The 16,462-nt window shown below is 46.1% G+C and overlaps 1 protein-coding gene across 4 annotated transcripts in view; it reads right to left on the bottom strand.

Moving 5' to 3' along the window:
* Positions 1 to 16,074, bottom strand: part of USE1 (unconventional SNARE in the ER 1) — a 103,805-nt gene extending 87,731 nt beyond the window's left edge. For 2 of the 4 annotated variants that reach the window (XM_044285097.1, XM_044285106.1), the window contains exons 1-2: positions 15,913 to 16,074; positions 11,600 to 11,649 (exon numbers count right to left, since the gene is read on the bottom strand). In XM_044285097.1, the coding sequence (XP_044141032.1) occupies positions 11,600 to 11,649; positions 15,913 to 16,014 (152 nt within the window). In that variant the 5' untranslated portion in view covers positions 16,015 to 16,074. The remainder of the gene's footprint in view (positions 1 to 11,599; positions 11,650 to 15,912) is intronic. The other 2 variants (XM_044285116.1, XM_044285125.1) reach the window with 1 other exon arrangement.
* Between the last annotated feature and the right edge of the window lie 388 nt (positions 16,075 to 16,462).

The raw sequence follows: 16,462 nt of genomic DNA, 5'->3' as shown, positions 1-16,462 counted from the left end.
AGCATCTTATGCTCCGATGCACTCCTTTGCTCTGTGCTAAATCGCGCAGGGCACGGGCTCTTTTGTTTCCGCCCGGCAGTGTGTTCGGTGACGTCACCGGCTCTGAGGGGCGGGCTTTCGCTCTGCCCTAGCCGTTTTACTGGCTAGGGCAGAGCTAAGTCCAGCCCATCAGTGCCAGTGACGTCACCGGGGTTCCTGGCAGCCCCATGGAGAGCCCCGGTACGTCACCAGATCTCCAAAAAATGCCTTTGCCCTGCACAATTTAGCGCAGGGCAAAGGAGAGCATCAGAGCATGAACTGCTGCGATGCTCATGTCAGGGGCGCTGCCGGGGTGAAAATGGAGGGCTGTCCGGGTTCAGCTCTGAACCCAGACAACCCCTTTAACTTCCTCACGACCGCCGTACGCAGGATTGCGTCTTCGCGGCGGTCGTGCTCTTCTGAGTGGACGCGCCGGTGCGTCCTCTCGCGAGATTTCCGGGTATGCCGGCCCGCGCATGCGCATCGCGGGCCGGCAAAATTCAAAGAAGAAGTTCGTCATCAACCTGCCGGCCACGATCATTGGCTGGCAGGTTGATGATTTTCAAAAAATCCAATCAGCAGCCATTTAACCCCACATATTAGTAAATATGATGGGGTTATATGGCTGCTGTGCTCCTCTGCTCCTTCTTTTGGTCGGTTGGTTCCAGGAGAGGAGCAGAGGAGCACATCATCACTGTGAGTACCCACTACAGTACACTTAGCCCCCAGATCACCTCCCAGCACCCAATTAACCCTTTGATCACCCCTTCTTGCCCCTGTCAATCACTAGTGAAAAGGAAAAAAAGTGATCAGTGCAAACTGTCACTTTTTTTTTTTTTCACTGGTATTGACCGTTAGGTTTTAGGTATAGTTTAGGTCCCTTGGTTAGGTAGTTAGCGATCAGTTAGCGCCCAGCCCACCGCACCGCAGTCCGTTATTCGCTGATTAGCGTATCGCTAATCAGCATTTGTACTTTTATAGTATCTGAAAGTGATCAAAACTGATCACGGTCAGATCTATAATAGTACTAGTGTCACTTTAGTTCGCCCTCCACCCAAAACGCAGTGTTTGCCCGATCAGGCCTGATCGGTCGCCCACACGTGCGTTCGCCCACGCCCGCCCCACCGCAGTGACAAAATTTTTTTATTTTTTTGATCACTGCACATTCACTTTACACGCACTGCGGCGATAAAAAAATCAGTTTTGATATTTTTTATCAACCGCAGCGGCCTCCGGTACTTCGCTAGCCTCCCCTTTGTAAGACAGGCTTGCTTTTTTTTCTTCGGTAGTCTCAGGGAATACCCCTAAATTTAGTTGCCCACATGTCTAACAGGGGGTATTCCTCTGAAGAGGCCTACAGGCTTCTGACCCAGTCGGATGAGGAGTGGGAACCCTCATCTGATGAATCCAGCGGGTCAGAATACGAACCTGTAGAAAGCAGTGGCTCTCTGACCCAAAGTTCGGACGAGGAGGTTGAGGTCCCTGATAGCAGCAGGCGTACCCGGCCCCGTGTCGCTAGACCGCAGGTTGCGCAGGATCCGCTTCAAGAGCAGCAGAGTGGGGCTGGTGCTGTCGGATTACGTGGTGAGGCATACACCAGCAGCCCAGCCCTTCCTGGACCTAGTACCAGCACTGCCGTACAACCTGGTGAAGTAGCGAGCACCAGAAGGGCAGTTGAAGCTGGTACGGTGGCACGTGCAGTAGTGACCCCGTCACAGCCACCGCAAAGACGTGCCCGTAGAGCCCCTAGAATCCCAGAGGTGCTGGCAAACCCTGATTGGCAGTCCCCAACTTCAGCCGCACCCGTAGTTTTCCCTTTCACTGCCCAGTCTGGAGTTCGGGTTGAGACAGCTCAGATCGGTTCGGCCCTGGGATTTTTTGAGCTGTTCTTGACTGCGGAGCTTTTAGACTTAGTTGTGGCCGAAACAAACAGATATGCCACACAATTTATAACCGCTAACCCGGGAAACTCTTATGCCCAGCCTTTCCGGTGGAAACCAGTCCAAGTTTCCGAAATTAAAACTTTTCTGGGCCTCCTCCTCAACATGGGCCTGACAAAAAAGCATGAATTGCGGTCATATTGGTCCACGAACCCAATTCATCACATGCCCATGTTCTCTGCTGCTATGTCCAGGACACGATTTGAGACCATCCTGCGTTTCCTGCACTTTAGTGATAACAGCACCTCCCATCCCAGGGGCCACCCTGCTTTTGACCGGCTCCACAAAATTCGGCCCCTCATAGACCATTTCAACCTGAAATTTGCAGATATTTATACCCCAGAGCAAAACATCTGCGTAGACGAGTCCCTTATACATTTTACCGGGCGCCTTGGCTTCAAACAATACATCCCAAGCAAGCGCGCCCGGTATGGGGTCAAATTGTATAAGCTCTGTGAAAGGGCCACAGGCTATACCCACAAATTTCGGGTCTATGAGGGAAAAGATCAGACCCTGGAGCCGGTCGGTTGCCCTGACTACCTGGGGAGCAGTGGGAAGACAGTTTGGGACTTGGTGTCACCCTTATTCGGCAAGGGGTACCATCTTTAAGTGGACAATTTCTACACAAGTGTGGCCCTCTTTAGGCATTTGTTTCTAGAACGGATTGGCGCCTGTGGTACCGCGCGAACTAGTTGCGCGGGCTTCCCCCAACGGCTCGTTAGCACCCGTCTTGCAAGGGGGCAGAGGGCCGCACTGTGTAACGAAGAACTGCTCGCGGTGAAATGGAGAGACAAGCGTGACGTTTACATGCTCTCCTCCATTCACGCAGACACGACAATACAAATTGAGCGAGCAACCCGTGTCATTGAAAAGCCCCTCTCAGTCCACGACTATAACCTCCACATGGGAGGGGTCGACTTCAATGACCAGATGTTGTCTCCGTATTTAGTTTCCCGACGCACCAGACGCTGGTATAAGAAGGTGTCTGTATATTTAATTCAATTGGCTCTGTACAATAGTTTTGTTCTCTACAGTAAGGCTGGGAGAACTGGATCCTTCCTCAAATTTCAGGAAGAGATCATCGCGAACCTCCTGTATCCAGGAGGTTCCGTGGCCCCATCCACCAGTGTAGTTAGCCGTCTACACGAGCGACACTTCCCCAGTGTCGTTGCTGGTACCTCAAACCGACCGCCACCCCGAAAAAAATGTCGTGTCTGTAGCAGGAGTGGAATAAGGAGTGACACCCGCTATTTCTGTCCTGACTGTCCGGACCACCCTGCCCTATGCTTTGGAGAGTGTTTCCGGAAGTACCACTCACAGGTACACTATTAGCATAGGGATCATCTCACCAGGATAGGCACACAGGGCTATTAGGGCCCATTCACTCACAGCTGCTGCAAACGTCTCCTTTCACATGGGACAAAGTGCATAACGCACTTCGCCACATCTTTGGGCGATTTGCGCTTTGCACATTGTCCCATGGGGAAGGAGAGGTTTGTTCTATAAAGGTAAAAAAACAAAAAAAAAAAAAAACAGGTAAGCAAACAGGTTAATGTTTAGTTCCAAAAGTTAAAGTTACATGTTCTGTTCCAAAGTTAATAAAATTATTGCGTTGTGGCCTGGTTTTTTCTTTTTTTTTTGTTTTTTTACCTTCCAGGTGGACCAACCGATCGACCAGCTGCAGCACCGATGTGCATTCTGACAGAAGCATTGCGCTGCTGTCAGATTACACGCAAGTCGGTGTATGCGGCGCTGCAAGACGGGATTTTCTCCTCTGCAGTGACAGATACGTTTGCCGAGGCATACGAGCTGAGGAGGAGGCGGCGTTCCTATGCTTTGGCAAGCACTTTGTACATATATATATATATATATATATATATATATATATTAAAAAAAATCCCGGCAATGATTTATTCATCCACATCGATTGATGCGAATGGAGAAATCTGGTTTGCCAGGGCATACGAGCTAAGTGGGTATGGATGTAGGGCGGAGCTCCTATGTCCTGGCAGACGCCTTTCCCCTCCATTTTTTTTTTTTGGCAGAGATTTTTTCATCCACATTGATCGATGCGAATGAAGAAATCTGTGCCGTTCATTTTTTTCTTTCAGCCCAGAGGCTGAACGGAAAAAAAAATCTCATTACCTGTATGCTTAATATAAGGAGGATAGCAGAAACTCCTAATGCTGGCCATACATGTAATGATTGCGGAGACCCTCAAATGCCAGGGCAGTACAAACACCCCACAACTGACCCCATTTTGGAAAGAAGACACCCCAAGGTATTTGCTGAGGGGCATATTGAGTCCATGAAAGATTGAAATTTTTGTCCTAAGTTAGCGGAAAGTGAGACTTTGTGAGAAAAAACAAAAAAAAAAATCAATTTCCGCTAACTTATGCGAAAAAAAAAAAATTCTATGAACTTGCCAGGCCCCTCATTGGATACCTTGGGGTGTCTTCTTTCTAAAGTGGGGTCACATGTGGGGTATTTATACTGCCCTGGCTTTTTAGGGGCCCTAAAGCGTGAGAAGAAGTCTGGGATCCAAATGTCTAAAAATGCCCTCCTAAAAGGAATATGTGCCCCTTTGCCCACCTTGGCAGCAAAAAAGTGTGACACATCTGGTATCGCCGTACTCAGGAGAAGTTGGGGAATGTGTTTTGGGGTGTCATTACATATACCCATGCTGGGTGAGAAAAATATCTTGGTCAAATGCCAACTTTGTATATAAAAATGGGAAAAGTTGTCGTTTGCCAAGATATTTCTCTCACCCAGCATGGGTATATGTAAAATGACACCCCAAAACACATTCCCCAACTTCTCCTGAGTACGGCGATACCAGATGTGTGACACTTTTTTGATGCCAAGGTGGGCAAAGGGGCGCATATTCCAAAGTGCACCTTTCGGATTTCACCGGTCATTTTTTACAGATTTTGATTGCAAAGTACTTCTCACACATATGGGCCCCTAAATTGCCAGGGCAGTATAACTACGCCACAAGTGACCCCATTTTGGAAAGAAGACACCCCAAGGTATTCCGTGAGGGGCATGGCGAGTTCCTAGAATTTTTTGTCGCAAGTTAGTGGAATATGAGACTTTGTAAGGAAAAAAGAGAAAAAAATAAAAAATAAAAAAAATCATTTTCCGCTAACTTGTGACAAAAAATAAAAAATTCTAGGAACTCGCAGTGCCCCTCACGGAATACCTTGGGATGTCTTCTTTCCAAAATGGGGTCACTTGTGGCGTAGTTATACTGCCCTGGCAATTTAGGGGCCCATATGTGTGAGAAGTACTTTGCAATCAAAATCTGTAAAAAATGACCGGTGAAATCCGAAAGGTGCACTTTGGAATATGCGCCCCTTTGCCCACCTAGGCTGCAATAAAGTGTCACACATGTGGTATCGCCGTACTCAGGAGAAGTTGGGGAATGTGTTTTGGGGTGTCATTTTACATATACCCATGCTGGGTGAGAAAAATATCTTGGTCAAATGCCAACTTTGTATAAAAAAATGGGAAAAGTTGTCTTTTGCCAAGATATTTCTCTCACCCAGCATGGGTATATGTAAAATGACACCCCAAAACACATTGCCCAACTTCTCCTGAGTACGGCGATACCACATGTGTGACACTTTTTTGCTGCCATGGTGGGCAAAGGGGCGCATATTCCAAAGTGCACCTTTCGGATTTCACCGGTCATTTCTTACACATTTTGATTGCAAAGTTCTTCTCACACATTTGGGCCCCTAAATTGCCAGGGCAGTATAACTACCCCACAAGTGACCCCATTTTGGAAAGAAGACACCCCAAGGTATTCTGTGAGGGGCATGGTGAGTTCCTAGAATTTTTTATTTTTTGTCGCAAGTTAGTGCAATATGAGACTTTGTAAGAAAAAAAAAAAAAGAAAAAAATCATCATTTTCCGCTAACTTGTGACAAAAAATAAAAAGTTCTATGAACTCACTATGCCCATCAGCGAATACCTTAGGGTGTCTACTTTCCGAAATGGGGTCATTTGTGGGGGTTTTCTACTGTTTGGGCATTGTAGAACCTCAGGAAACATGACAGGTGCTCAGAAAATCAGAGCCGTTTCAAAAAGCGGAAATTCACATATTTGTACCATAGTTTGTAAATGCTATAACTTTTACCCAAACCATTTTTTTTTTTGCCCAAACATTTTTTTTTTAATCAAAGACATGTAGAACTATAAATTTAGCGAAAAATTTATATATGGATGTCGTTTTTTTTGCAAGATTTCACAGCTGAAAGTGAAAAATGTCATTTTTTTGCAGAAAAATCGTTACATTTTGATTAATAACAAAAAAAGTAAAAATGTCAGCAGCAATAAAATACCACCAAATGAAAGCTCTATTAGTGAGAAGAAAAGGAGGTAAAATTCATTTGGGTGGTAAGTTGCATGACCGAGCGATAAACGGTGAAAGGAGTGTAGTGCCGAAGTGTAAAAAGTGGCCTGGTCATGAAGGGGGTTTCACCTAGCGGGGCTGAAGTGGTTAAGGCTGGGTTCACATCACGTTTTTCCCATCCGTTTAACGTATACAAAAAAACATATTCGGATGCCTCATACTGATGCCATGACAGTGACATCCGTTCACCATAGAGTTTCATTGTAAAAAAAAATATTATTTTTTTTTACCGGATTGTGCAGAATACAAGAACGTGGAGTACTGCATTTTTGTATCGTGTACGTCATAGTCCAGTAAAAACACATGTATGTTAAAGAATCAAAAGCCACTGTATGACGCCTGCCTACCCGTTTAAAAATTTGCTGTGGGGCCCAGTCATTTCTAGCTACTCGACTGGTTACCAGGGGCTCAGACCATGGGGACAGACTACAGTCGATGTCAGCCCTGCAGCAATACATAGAATGGGCGCCTATGCTACAGCAGGGGTCATACTGTACATACAGTGTAGTGTGATGTCATGTTCACCCCTCCGGGTATATTACCCAGGAAAGCACAATTCTGCAAAAAGGAAATGTTCTATCTTTTGGTGGAACGGAAGTGCGGAATGGAACCCCACGGAAGCCCTGCGTAGTGCTTACATAGTGTTCCGTTCCGTGATTCCGTTTCGCACCCTTCTGCATCTCTGGATTTGCGGACCCATTAAAGTGAAAAAGTCCGCATCCGTGATGCGGAATGCACACGGAAGGGTGCCCATTTATTGCTGATCCGCATATGCGGTCATCAATACGGGAATGGCTGGCCCCTTTCACACAAACAATACGGGTTGGCTCCAGATGCGTTCAGGGTGCATTCAGTGAAACTCGCACCATTTTTCAAGAAAGTTCAGTCAGTTTTGTCTAAGATTGCGTTCAGTTTTTTCTGCGCAGGTGCAATGCGTTTTGATGCGTTTTTCATGCACATGATAAAAAACTAAAAAAGTTTACAAACAATATCTCCTTGCAACCTGGTGGTGAGCATGGTGACGTCGGCGCAGGTCCTGCTGAATGAAGATAGAAGATTTCTATCTTCATTCAGCAGGACCTGCTCCGACGTCACCACACTCACCACGTTGTGAGCGCGGTGACGTCACCAAAGGTACTTTTCCTGCCAGGTCCTGAAAGAAGACGAGCCGGGCTGTGCGATCAAGTGGATGAGGTGAATAATTAATTATTTTATTATTTTTTAACCCCTCAAGCCACATGTTACTTAGCATTCTGTATTAAGAATGCTATTATTTTCCCTTATAACCATGTTATAAGGGAAAATAATAAAGTTCGGGTCCCTATCATCTCCTAGCAACCATCCGTGAAAATCGCATTACATCCACAATGCTTGCGGATGCAATGCAATTTTCAAGCAGCCCCATTCACTTCTGTGGTGCCTGCGCTACGTGAAAAACGCAGAATATAGAGCATGCTGCGATTTTTATGCAACGCACAAGTCATGCGTGGAAATCACTGATCATGTACACAGCCCCATTGAGGCAGGGGGGGGCCCATACAAAAATTTGCTGTGGGGCCCACTCACCTCTAGTTACGCCCCTGAGGGGTATGGTGAGTTCATGTGAGATTTTATTTTTTGACACAAGTTAGTAGAATATGAGACTTAGTAAGGGGAGAGAAAAAATAAATAAAAATTCCGCTAACTTGGGCCAAAAAAAAGGTCTGAATGCAGCCTTACAGGGGGTGATCAATGACAGGGGGGTGATCAGGGAGTCTATATGGGGTGATCAACCCTGTCATTGATCACCCCCCTGTAAAGCTCCATTCAGACGTCTGTATGATTTTTACGGATCCACGGATACATGGATTGGATCCGCAAAACGCATACGGACGTCTGAATGGAGCCTTACAGGGGGGTGATCAGGAAGTCTATATGGGTGATCAGGAAGTCTATATGGGTGATCACCCCCCTGTAAGGCTCCATTCAGACGTCCGTATACGTTTTGCGGATCCGATCCATGTATCCGTAAAAATCATACGGACGTCTGAATGGAGCCTTACAGGGGGGTGATCAATGACAGGGAAGTGATCAGGAAGTCTATATGCGTGATCACCCCCTTGTCATTGATCACCCCCCTGTAAGGCTCGATTCAGACGTCCGTATGTGTTTTGCGGATCCGATCCATGTATCCATGGATCCGTAAAAATCATACGGACGTCTGAATGGAGCCTTACAGGGGGGTGATCAATGAAAGGGGGGCGATCAATGACGGGGGGGTGATCAGGGAGTCTATATGAAGTGATCAGGGGTTCATAAGGGGTTAATAAGTGACAGGGGGGTGTAGTGTAGTGTAGGTGGTGTTTGGTGCTACTTTACACAGCTACCTGTGTCCTCTGGTGGTCGATCCAAACAAAATGGACCACCAGAGGACCAGGTAGCAGGTATATTAGACGCTGTTATCAAAACAGCGTCTAATATACCTGTTAGGGGTTAAAAAAAAAAAAAAAACATCTCCAGCCTGCCAGCGAACGATCGCCGCTGGCAGGCTGGAGATCCACTCGCTTACCTTCAGTGCCTGTGTGCGCGCGTTCACAGGAAATCTCGGCAATCGCGAGATGACGCGCCGATGCGTCGTTGAGCGCACAGCTGCCGCCTCCGGACCGCAGATCTGTGTTAGGCGGTCCAAGTGAGTCTTTCACACAGATTCACCCTATTAACCTAATAACAGTGTTATGTCCACGGCACCACCCCTATTAAAACTGTGCTTACCGTTTGTTCCTTGCCAACATTGTTCTGCAGAAAAACATTTAATCCACATGCAAATGAGGCTGTGAAGGTGCCCAGCCACTCCCCCTCTGCCGCGTCTGCCCGTCCTTAGTCTCTGCTCTAACCTCCCTCCCCCCGTCCGTAATCCCGCGCATGCGCCGATGAACGAGATATCGGCACGTGCGCATTGAATGAGCACAGTCAGGCCGGAGCATCACGCATGCGCACGGTAAACTGTGATGCCCCGGCCCGACTGCGCTCATTCAATGCACACGCGCCGATATCGCGTTCATTGCATGCACGGGATTACGGGTGGGAGGAGGGAGGTTAAAGCAGAGACTAAGGGCGGGCGGAGGGGGAGTGGCTTTGTATGAAAAGGACCCAGGGGCCTGGGCACCGGCCGTTGTAACGCCGCCCCTGGGCACCTTCACAGCCTCATTTGCATGTGGATTAAAAGTGTTTTTCTGCAGAACGATGATAGCAAGGAACAAACGGTAAGCACAGTTTTCATAGGGGGGATGCTGTGGACATAACACACTTATTAGGTTAATAGGGTGAATCTACGTGAAAGACTCCCTTTAAAAGTAGAACTGGGGCTGTTGTGGGCATGGGAATTCTCCAAATAAAGAGGGATATAAAAAACAACTCAAAAGCAAGTTAATATTTTGCCTGTAATCAATTAAAACCAGTCACGTGTAACCTATTTGTTAGAAATGTGCTAGTATATTTTACTTAAACACAATAGGGGAGATTTATCAAAACTGGTGTAAAGGAAAAATGGGTTAGTTGCCCATAGCAACCAGAGGAAAATGAAAGGTAGAATCTGACTGTTTCCCTTTACACCAGTTTTGATAAGTCTCCTGCAATATCCTGATATAAAAACTTCACAAAGTTGTGTTGGCAAGTAGCCTAATTACTAAGGAGAAAACATTTGAGAGAACCGCATTACCTTAAAAATAAGGTACTTTTACTTTACTAAAATAGCCCTCGCAATGAGCTGCAGGCAATACCAGGTTACTCTTGTAGCTGCCCTCCATTCTGCCCCCATACATATTATTGTCAGCAACACCCATGGCACTGATCCGCTGCTGATGCTTTGCAGGGTGGACGTAACTATGGAAACAAGCAGTGTATAACGTGATGGAAAATCCAGCCAGCAAAGGAGGCAATATGGACAATCACAGTACATTAGTAACTGCCTTGTATTAACTTTCTCTACATGATAAATGCCACTTGCTGAAGTAAGGCCTCTTTCACACAGGCGTCACGTGTGAGAGCTGGATAGGATGGGGGGGTATCGCGGGAAAATGCACGATTTTTACAAGTGAGTGCAAAGCGTTTTAATGAGTTTTGCACGCGCGTGAGAAAAAATTGCATGTTTGGTACCCAGATCTGAACTTCTTCACAGAAGTTTGGGTTTGGATTCGGTGTTGTGTAGATTTTATTATTTTCCCTTATAACATGGTTTAACATGAGGCTTAAAGGGAACCTGTCACCAGGATTTTGTGTATAGAGCTGAGGACATGGGTTGCTAGATGGCCGCTAGCACATCCGCAATACCCAGCCCCCATAGCTCTGTGTGCTTTTATTGTGTAAAAAAACGGATTTGATACATATGCAAATTAACCTGAGACGAGTCCTGTACGTGAGATGAGTCAGGGACAGGACTCATCTCAGGTTAATTTGCATATGTATCAAATCCGTTTTTTTTTAAAATAAAAGCACACAGAGCTATGGGGGCTGGGTATTGCGGATGTGCTAGCGGCCATCTAGCAACCCATGGCCTCAGCTCTATACACAAAATCCTGGTGACAGGTGCTCTTTAAGACAACCCCTTTAATATTTTCTTAACTGATACAAGAGGATATCTAATCGGTGGGGGTTCCACCCACACAAGACCTCTGCTGATCAGCTGTTTGAGAAGGCACTGGCCCTCCTGTGACCGCCGCAGCCTTTTCTCAGCTTTCCCTAGGCCACGTTCATCAGTTCAGCCACATTGAAGTGGATGGGACTGAGCTGCGACACCAAGCGCAGCCGCTATACAATGTACGACGCTGTGCTTCGTAAGCTGAAAGTAGGCCATGGCGCCTCTGAGAGCACCGATCCCTCATTAAACGGCTAATTGGCGGGAGTCCCGGATGTCAGATAGATCATCAGTAAAACATCTCTCAGAAAACCCTTGTAACAGGACAGCAGACTATCTTCATTGAAATTCCTATGATCTGATAGGGTTTGCCCCATCTTGAGACAACACTGGTCAAATAACATACAAATAAATACCTGTACATAAATTACAACTGACACATACCTGGAGCCCAGTTCGTTCTTATTCAATACTTTTATTGATTTCATAAAAAAAGCATATATAGAAGAAACATATCAAGAATAGCCATCCGGGTATACAATAGTGTAAAAGCCCATCAATTCATTGAGCTGTGAAATCAAATGAAACAAATGACATAGAAAAAAAAATTACCTGCCGTCTTTTTTAATTGAAGTAAGCATTTCTTCCAGTGCTCCAACAAACTGCGAGAAAGAAGTGGGGAGAAAAACGGATTATTGTATTTGGCAGCTCTCATATTTATGACCCCCGTTTGTACTATCACAGCAATACAAACAGTAAAGCTATATTTTATAGGGACAGTTCACAACTTCAAGTAATCAATAACGAATAGTCGAAATATTTTATGGCAACTTCCATAGAATTCACTGGTAAATATAAAAAAAATCATGTACACTGTACTCCCCCTAGTGGTGGCTGCAGGCACCAAGTAAATAATCATGCAGAGATCCACTTTTCCACTTAGAAAAGGTTAACTGGGTCTCATTCCCACTTCTGTGTTCAGTATGTTTTATCAGATTATTTTTTTTCACCCAAGATCAGCAGTGGATAAAAAAAATAAAAAAAAATAAGAAATTTTAACATTTCCAATATTTTTTTCTGTGTTTAGGATCCACTCCCATTTCTGGCTGTTTTCCAGGATTTGGTCCCTTTTTTTATTTTTTTTTTTATTAACCTCCTTAGTGTGTGGTACCTAATGAAAGATTACTCACCTGCTCCACACCGCTCCAGTCTGTCACCCTGGCTCTGTTTGGTGATCACCCGGCCCTGGAATGTTAACTTCTGGTTGAGGTGAAGTGTGTCGCCGCAACAAATGACTAACGCCAGTAGGGACACGTTCCCAAACGGTACATCACTGCTGGACCACATGCCACTTTGGGAAAGGTCACTGCTGAGGCCCATCATTGGCTTCAGAGGTGCACATCACCACGTCTGTACCCTGGCTGGATTAAAATGGAGCCAGGGAGCATCAGGAAGCATGAGACTACGATGCTTTCATTAGGTACCACATGCAAGGGTGCTTAAAAAGGAACCAAATCCTGATAAAAAAAAATAAAAAATTTACTTTAAGAAAATTGAAAAAAATAATTCTGATCAATACTCAAGAGTTAATGAGACCAAAGCCAGATGTATCAGCAAGGTAAGCAGCCCCAAACTTTCTAAAAAATGTGTAGGTTTGTAGGAGCTTCTGCTGCCTTATCTGTGCATGCAGCGCCTGTGCAGAAGTAGAAGGATTAAGCAAAAGCTAAGGGGATGAGTAAATCACGTAACATATACTACGCAAGCGGCTACTCAACTGTATACCCCATGTGATCAGCAGCCGCAAATCAGGTGCAATCATCACAACTTTGTCAGGTCTATCTCAGAAACAAAAGAAGTCAATTTTCCCATTGACTTCTACTGGGAAAGGAGATGCTGCGCTTCCTAACTTCATCACGATCCAATCGCAGCGGAGAGCCAGGGAGTAGGTGAGCTGTGTTTTCTCCCCGGCTGCGACTGGACCGCACTACAGCCAGGGAGAAGGAGACGCCCATTGAGAAACCCTGGCGTCTCCTCCTCCCTGTTCTGATGGTCGAAATTAACATATGAGGCACCAAAGAACAGCGGACACAGCGCCAGAACAAAGGGGTATTTTAGAAATATAATAAAAGAACTGTTTTCTCTGACAATAGAAAATGGATCCGTCCCACATTGACTTTCAATGATGGATGCATGCGGTTGTATTATTGTAACGGAAGCGTTTATGCAGATCAATGACGGATCCAGAAAAAACAAAAATGTGAAAGTAGCCTAAACAGTTTTTCTTCCATAGGGCTGAAGACAGCATCAGGATACTTTCCCATCTGCGGCATGTATTGCTCTCTCCTGAAACAGCCTGCCGGAATTCTCCGGATCTCAAATGGAATGCCTGACGGCCCCATAAAATATGAGGTCCAACGAGATCCGGCAGTACTCCAGCAAAAATTCTGAGAATTGGCCAGACATGCTGCGGTTTGTGTCCGGTCGATGCCCAGCACTCTCTGCCAGAACTGGCAGCTGGATCTCAGTGCCCCAGATCGGAAAGTAGCCTAACCCCTTTAAGATAAAGCGCACGTTTTCTGGGAATTGGTACACTATGTAGTTGTGCATACAACATTCCTTTGTTTATTCTCAGTGAATACCCTAATCATATACAACATCAGATGGGGTACCAAAAATCATCTTCCTGACAGGTCAAGCATCCCATCAATTTTAATGGGAACCCCCGCCACAGAAAACAAACCAAAAACCCAAACTATTGACAGATCATATTATTGTTGTGATTTTCAATGGGGTTAAATCCACTGATCCACAACATGCACCAAGGCAAATCCGTAGCAGAAATTTAAGGCAGAACTGGATCCAGCAGGAAGGGGAAGTAGAAATCCTTCCTTTATACTTTCAGTTCCTTAAAAATCCACTTCTGGCTTTGGCTGAAAAACCTCCTCCAGAAACCTACCAAGAGTCACGTGCCCAAGACCAAGGGGTTTTCTCATCTCTCCATTGCTAAGGTGAGAGGAGACTAAACCCTGTCCACTAGGTGGCCTGGAAATAGAGTGGGTCAGCGCTTTACTGTTCCCCTAGCCCCCATTGCAGTGCGCAGGAACTAGGCAAAACAGCGTAGCATGGCAAGCTATGCTTTTTTTCATGGCACCGGCCCACTCCGCCGGTTCTGGGCTAGCGTTGGACAGAATTTAGTATCATCTTGCCTTTAGTAAGATGCGACATCCCCTTTAAAGGGATTCTGTCACCAGGTTTCACCCGTCAGATAAAAATATGCTGATGTTCAGGGCATCTTCAAGATTCCTAATGTGGGCTCATAAATGTCATCTGTAGGCTTATTTTGCTAAAAAAAAACAGCTATTACTAACCTGTCACTCAAAGAAATAAGGTGCCCAAGGGGATGTCAAGGGATGCAAGGTGCCGGCCGCACCCGCCGCCGTTCATGCCCATCGCCGCCTTTCCAGACTTCTGCGCCGCCTCCTAATCCTCTGTGCCGCCTCTCGCTCTCCCTCCCTCCTGCTGTAAGATCTTGCGCATACCGGTGTTGAGCGAAGCGACGGCGCATGCGCATTTCGCTGTATGAAACCAAATGGAGAAGTCCGCACGGGCGCATCAGGCAGAGCCCTGTGCGCAAGCGCAGAAGTCTGGAAAGGCGGCGCTGGGGACGAACGGCGGCGGGTGCGGCTGGCACCTTGCATCCATTGACATCCCCTTGGGCACCTTATTTTTTTGACTGACAGAATCCCTTTAAGTGGGTGTAGTCATGCTGCCTATTTCTTTTATTTTCCAGAGAGCTAGCTAAGGATAAAGTTCTGAAAGCAATGCCACACGATCTTCCTTTGTACTGAAAACCACAGGTATCTACTCAGTATAGCAGTACCCTATAAATTGATACAAATATGTCCTTCATAATGAGAATTCCATCATAAACTTACCACAGTGCTGTACAAAATGTCACCCTCTCCACAGTATTCACCTGTATCACCGCCCTGAGGATTGCGGTACAGTTGAATTCAGTTAGTCAGGTTTATAAGTACCTGATGCTCCAACATTAAGAGCATCAGACCTCTATGTACGTGTCTGGCGGCCATGAGGGGGGCTCTGGTCTGCACTCCTGTAGGGTCTATGGCCAGTCCCCCATACTTATGAAAGGCATGCACTAATATTGGTGTAAGCCAGCCAAGTGGCGGCATACAGAAAAACGTCTAATATCTAGTCGCATGTGGGAGTTATCATACTGCATGGGCCACTACGAGAAATCTGACGCAGCTTCTACCTGACTGGGCCAGTTTTACCCTAACTTTAGGACAGTGTTATTAAATCTCTCCCCTTGTCTTTTAAAGGGGCTGTGCAGAGTTCTACACTTATCCCACTGATTAGTGGGGGTCCATCCGCTAGGACCTCCACAACCATGAAGAAGCAGGTCACACATGCCAGCCACCACTCTAGTCTCTATAGGACTGCTTTGCTCTCAAAGACAAAGGGACATACATGTTGGACCCCCTGCTTGATTCATTGGGGGGGGGGGGTAACAGGACCCCCAGTTATTGAGACTGCTGGGATTCATAGCAGTCCGACCCCCACAGATCAGCTATTACGGTCGATCCTGTGGATAAAGGGGACATTTTAGATCTTAACAAAACTCTTACTTTTTTTTATTCTTTTATTCACTTTTAAATTCAAGATTTATGTCTGATGTCCATGGCTGGAACTACCACTAATTGTTCTCGCTGACAGCAAGCACAGGTCTTAGAAAGTTGCCTTAAATACGCTTTATTCCAATACTGAGATGACAGTGTTACCATGCCTACAGCTGAGGGTACCACATACACATGGATTGATCATCCATGCCCGAACACGTACTACGGAGAGAGGGAAGGGACAAGGTGGCACACTGCAGTACATCCCAGCATAGCCCCTCTCACCTTCTCCAGCCTCCATTCTCCCTGCTCTCTCCGTTCAGATGCCATTACCTCACACCGAGACAGAAGCCGCACAAAATTCAGCTCCAGCCTGGACTTCGCCATGGCTATGAGCTGTGCCGGAAGTAGAGACGCAGGGAAAGCCACATCATATCCTGACGGGTACGCCATCTTGGAGGAGGCAGTATTATTCAAGTGGAACTCCTCAGGACGCACAGGTGACGTCATACGCTTTAGGACGTGACCGATTCGCTCCACGTGACATCCTCCCAGGAGCCTGTACACTCTAGGTTTAGGATTTTACGTTTGAGTGTACGATGTCAAAAGATCCCTACAGTGTTTTTTTTTCCGCACCGAAAACGCATCACTCTTATTGTTAGGCTGCTCATGAGCCACAATAAACTCTGCTTTGTAGATTGTCATTTGCAGTTACTTTACTGTGAAATTTGACATACTGGTATCGTACATATTTGCACTGCTCAGGGGTTCGAATATGCATGTGTGCAATATTGTCAGAACAGATGTATTGTAAGCGGTGTATGGCAAGCCACTC

Source organism: Bufo gargarizans, chromosome 1 (assembly GCF_014858855.1).
Source record: "Bufo gargarizans isolate SCDJY-AF-19 chromosome 1, ASM1485885v1, whole genome shotgun sequence".
In the NCBI taxonomy this organism is placed as follows: Eukaryota; Metazoa; Chordata; class Amphibia; order Anura; family Bufonidae; genus Bufo; species Bufo gargarizans.
This window is presented reverse-complemented; position numbering and strand designations above follow the sequence as displayed.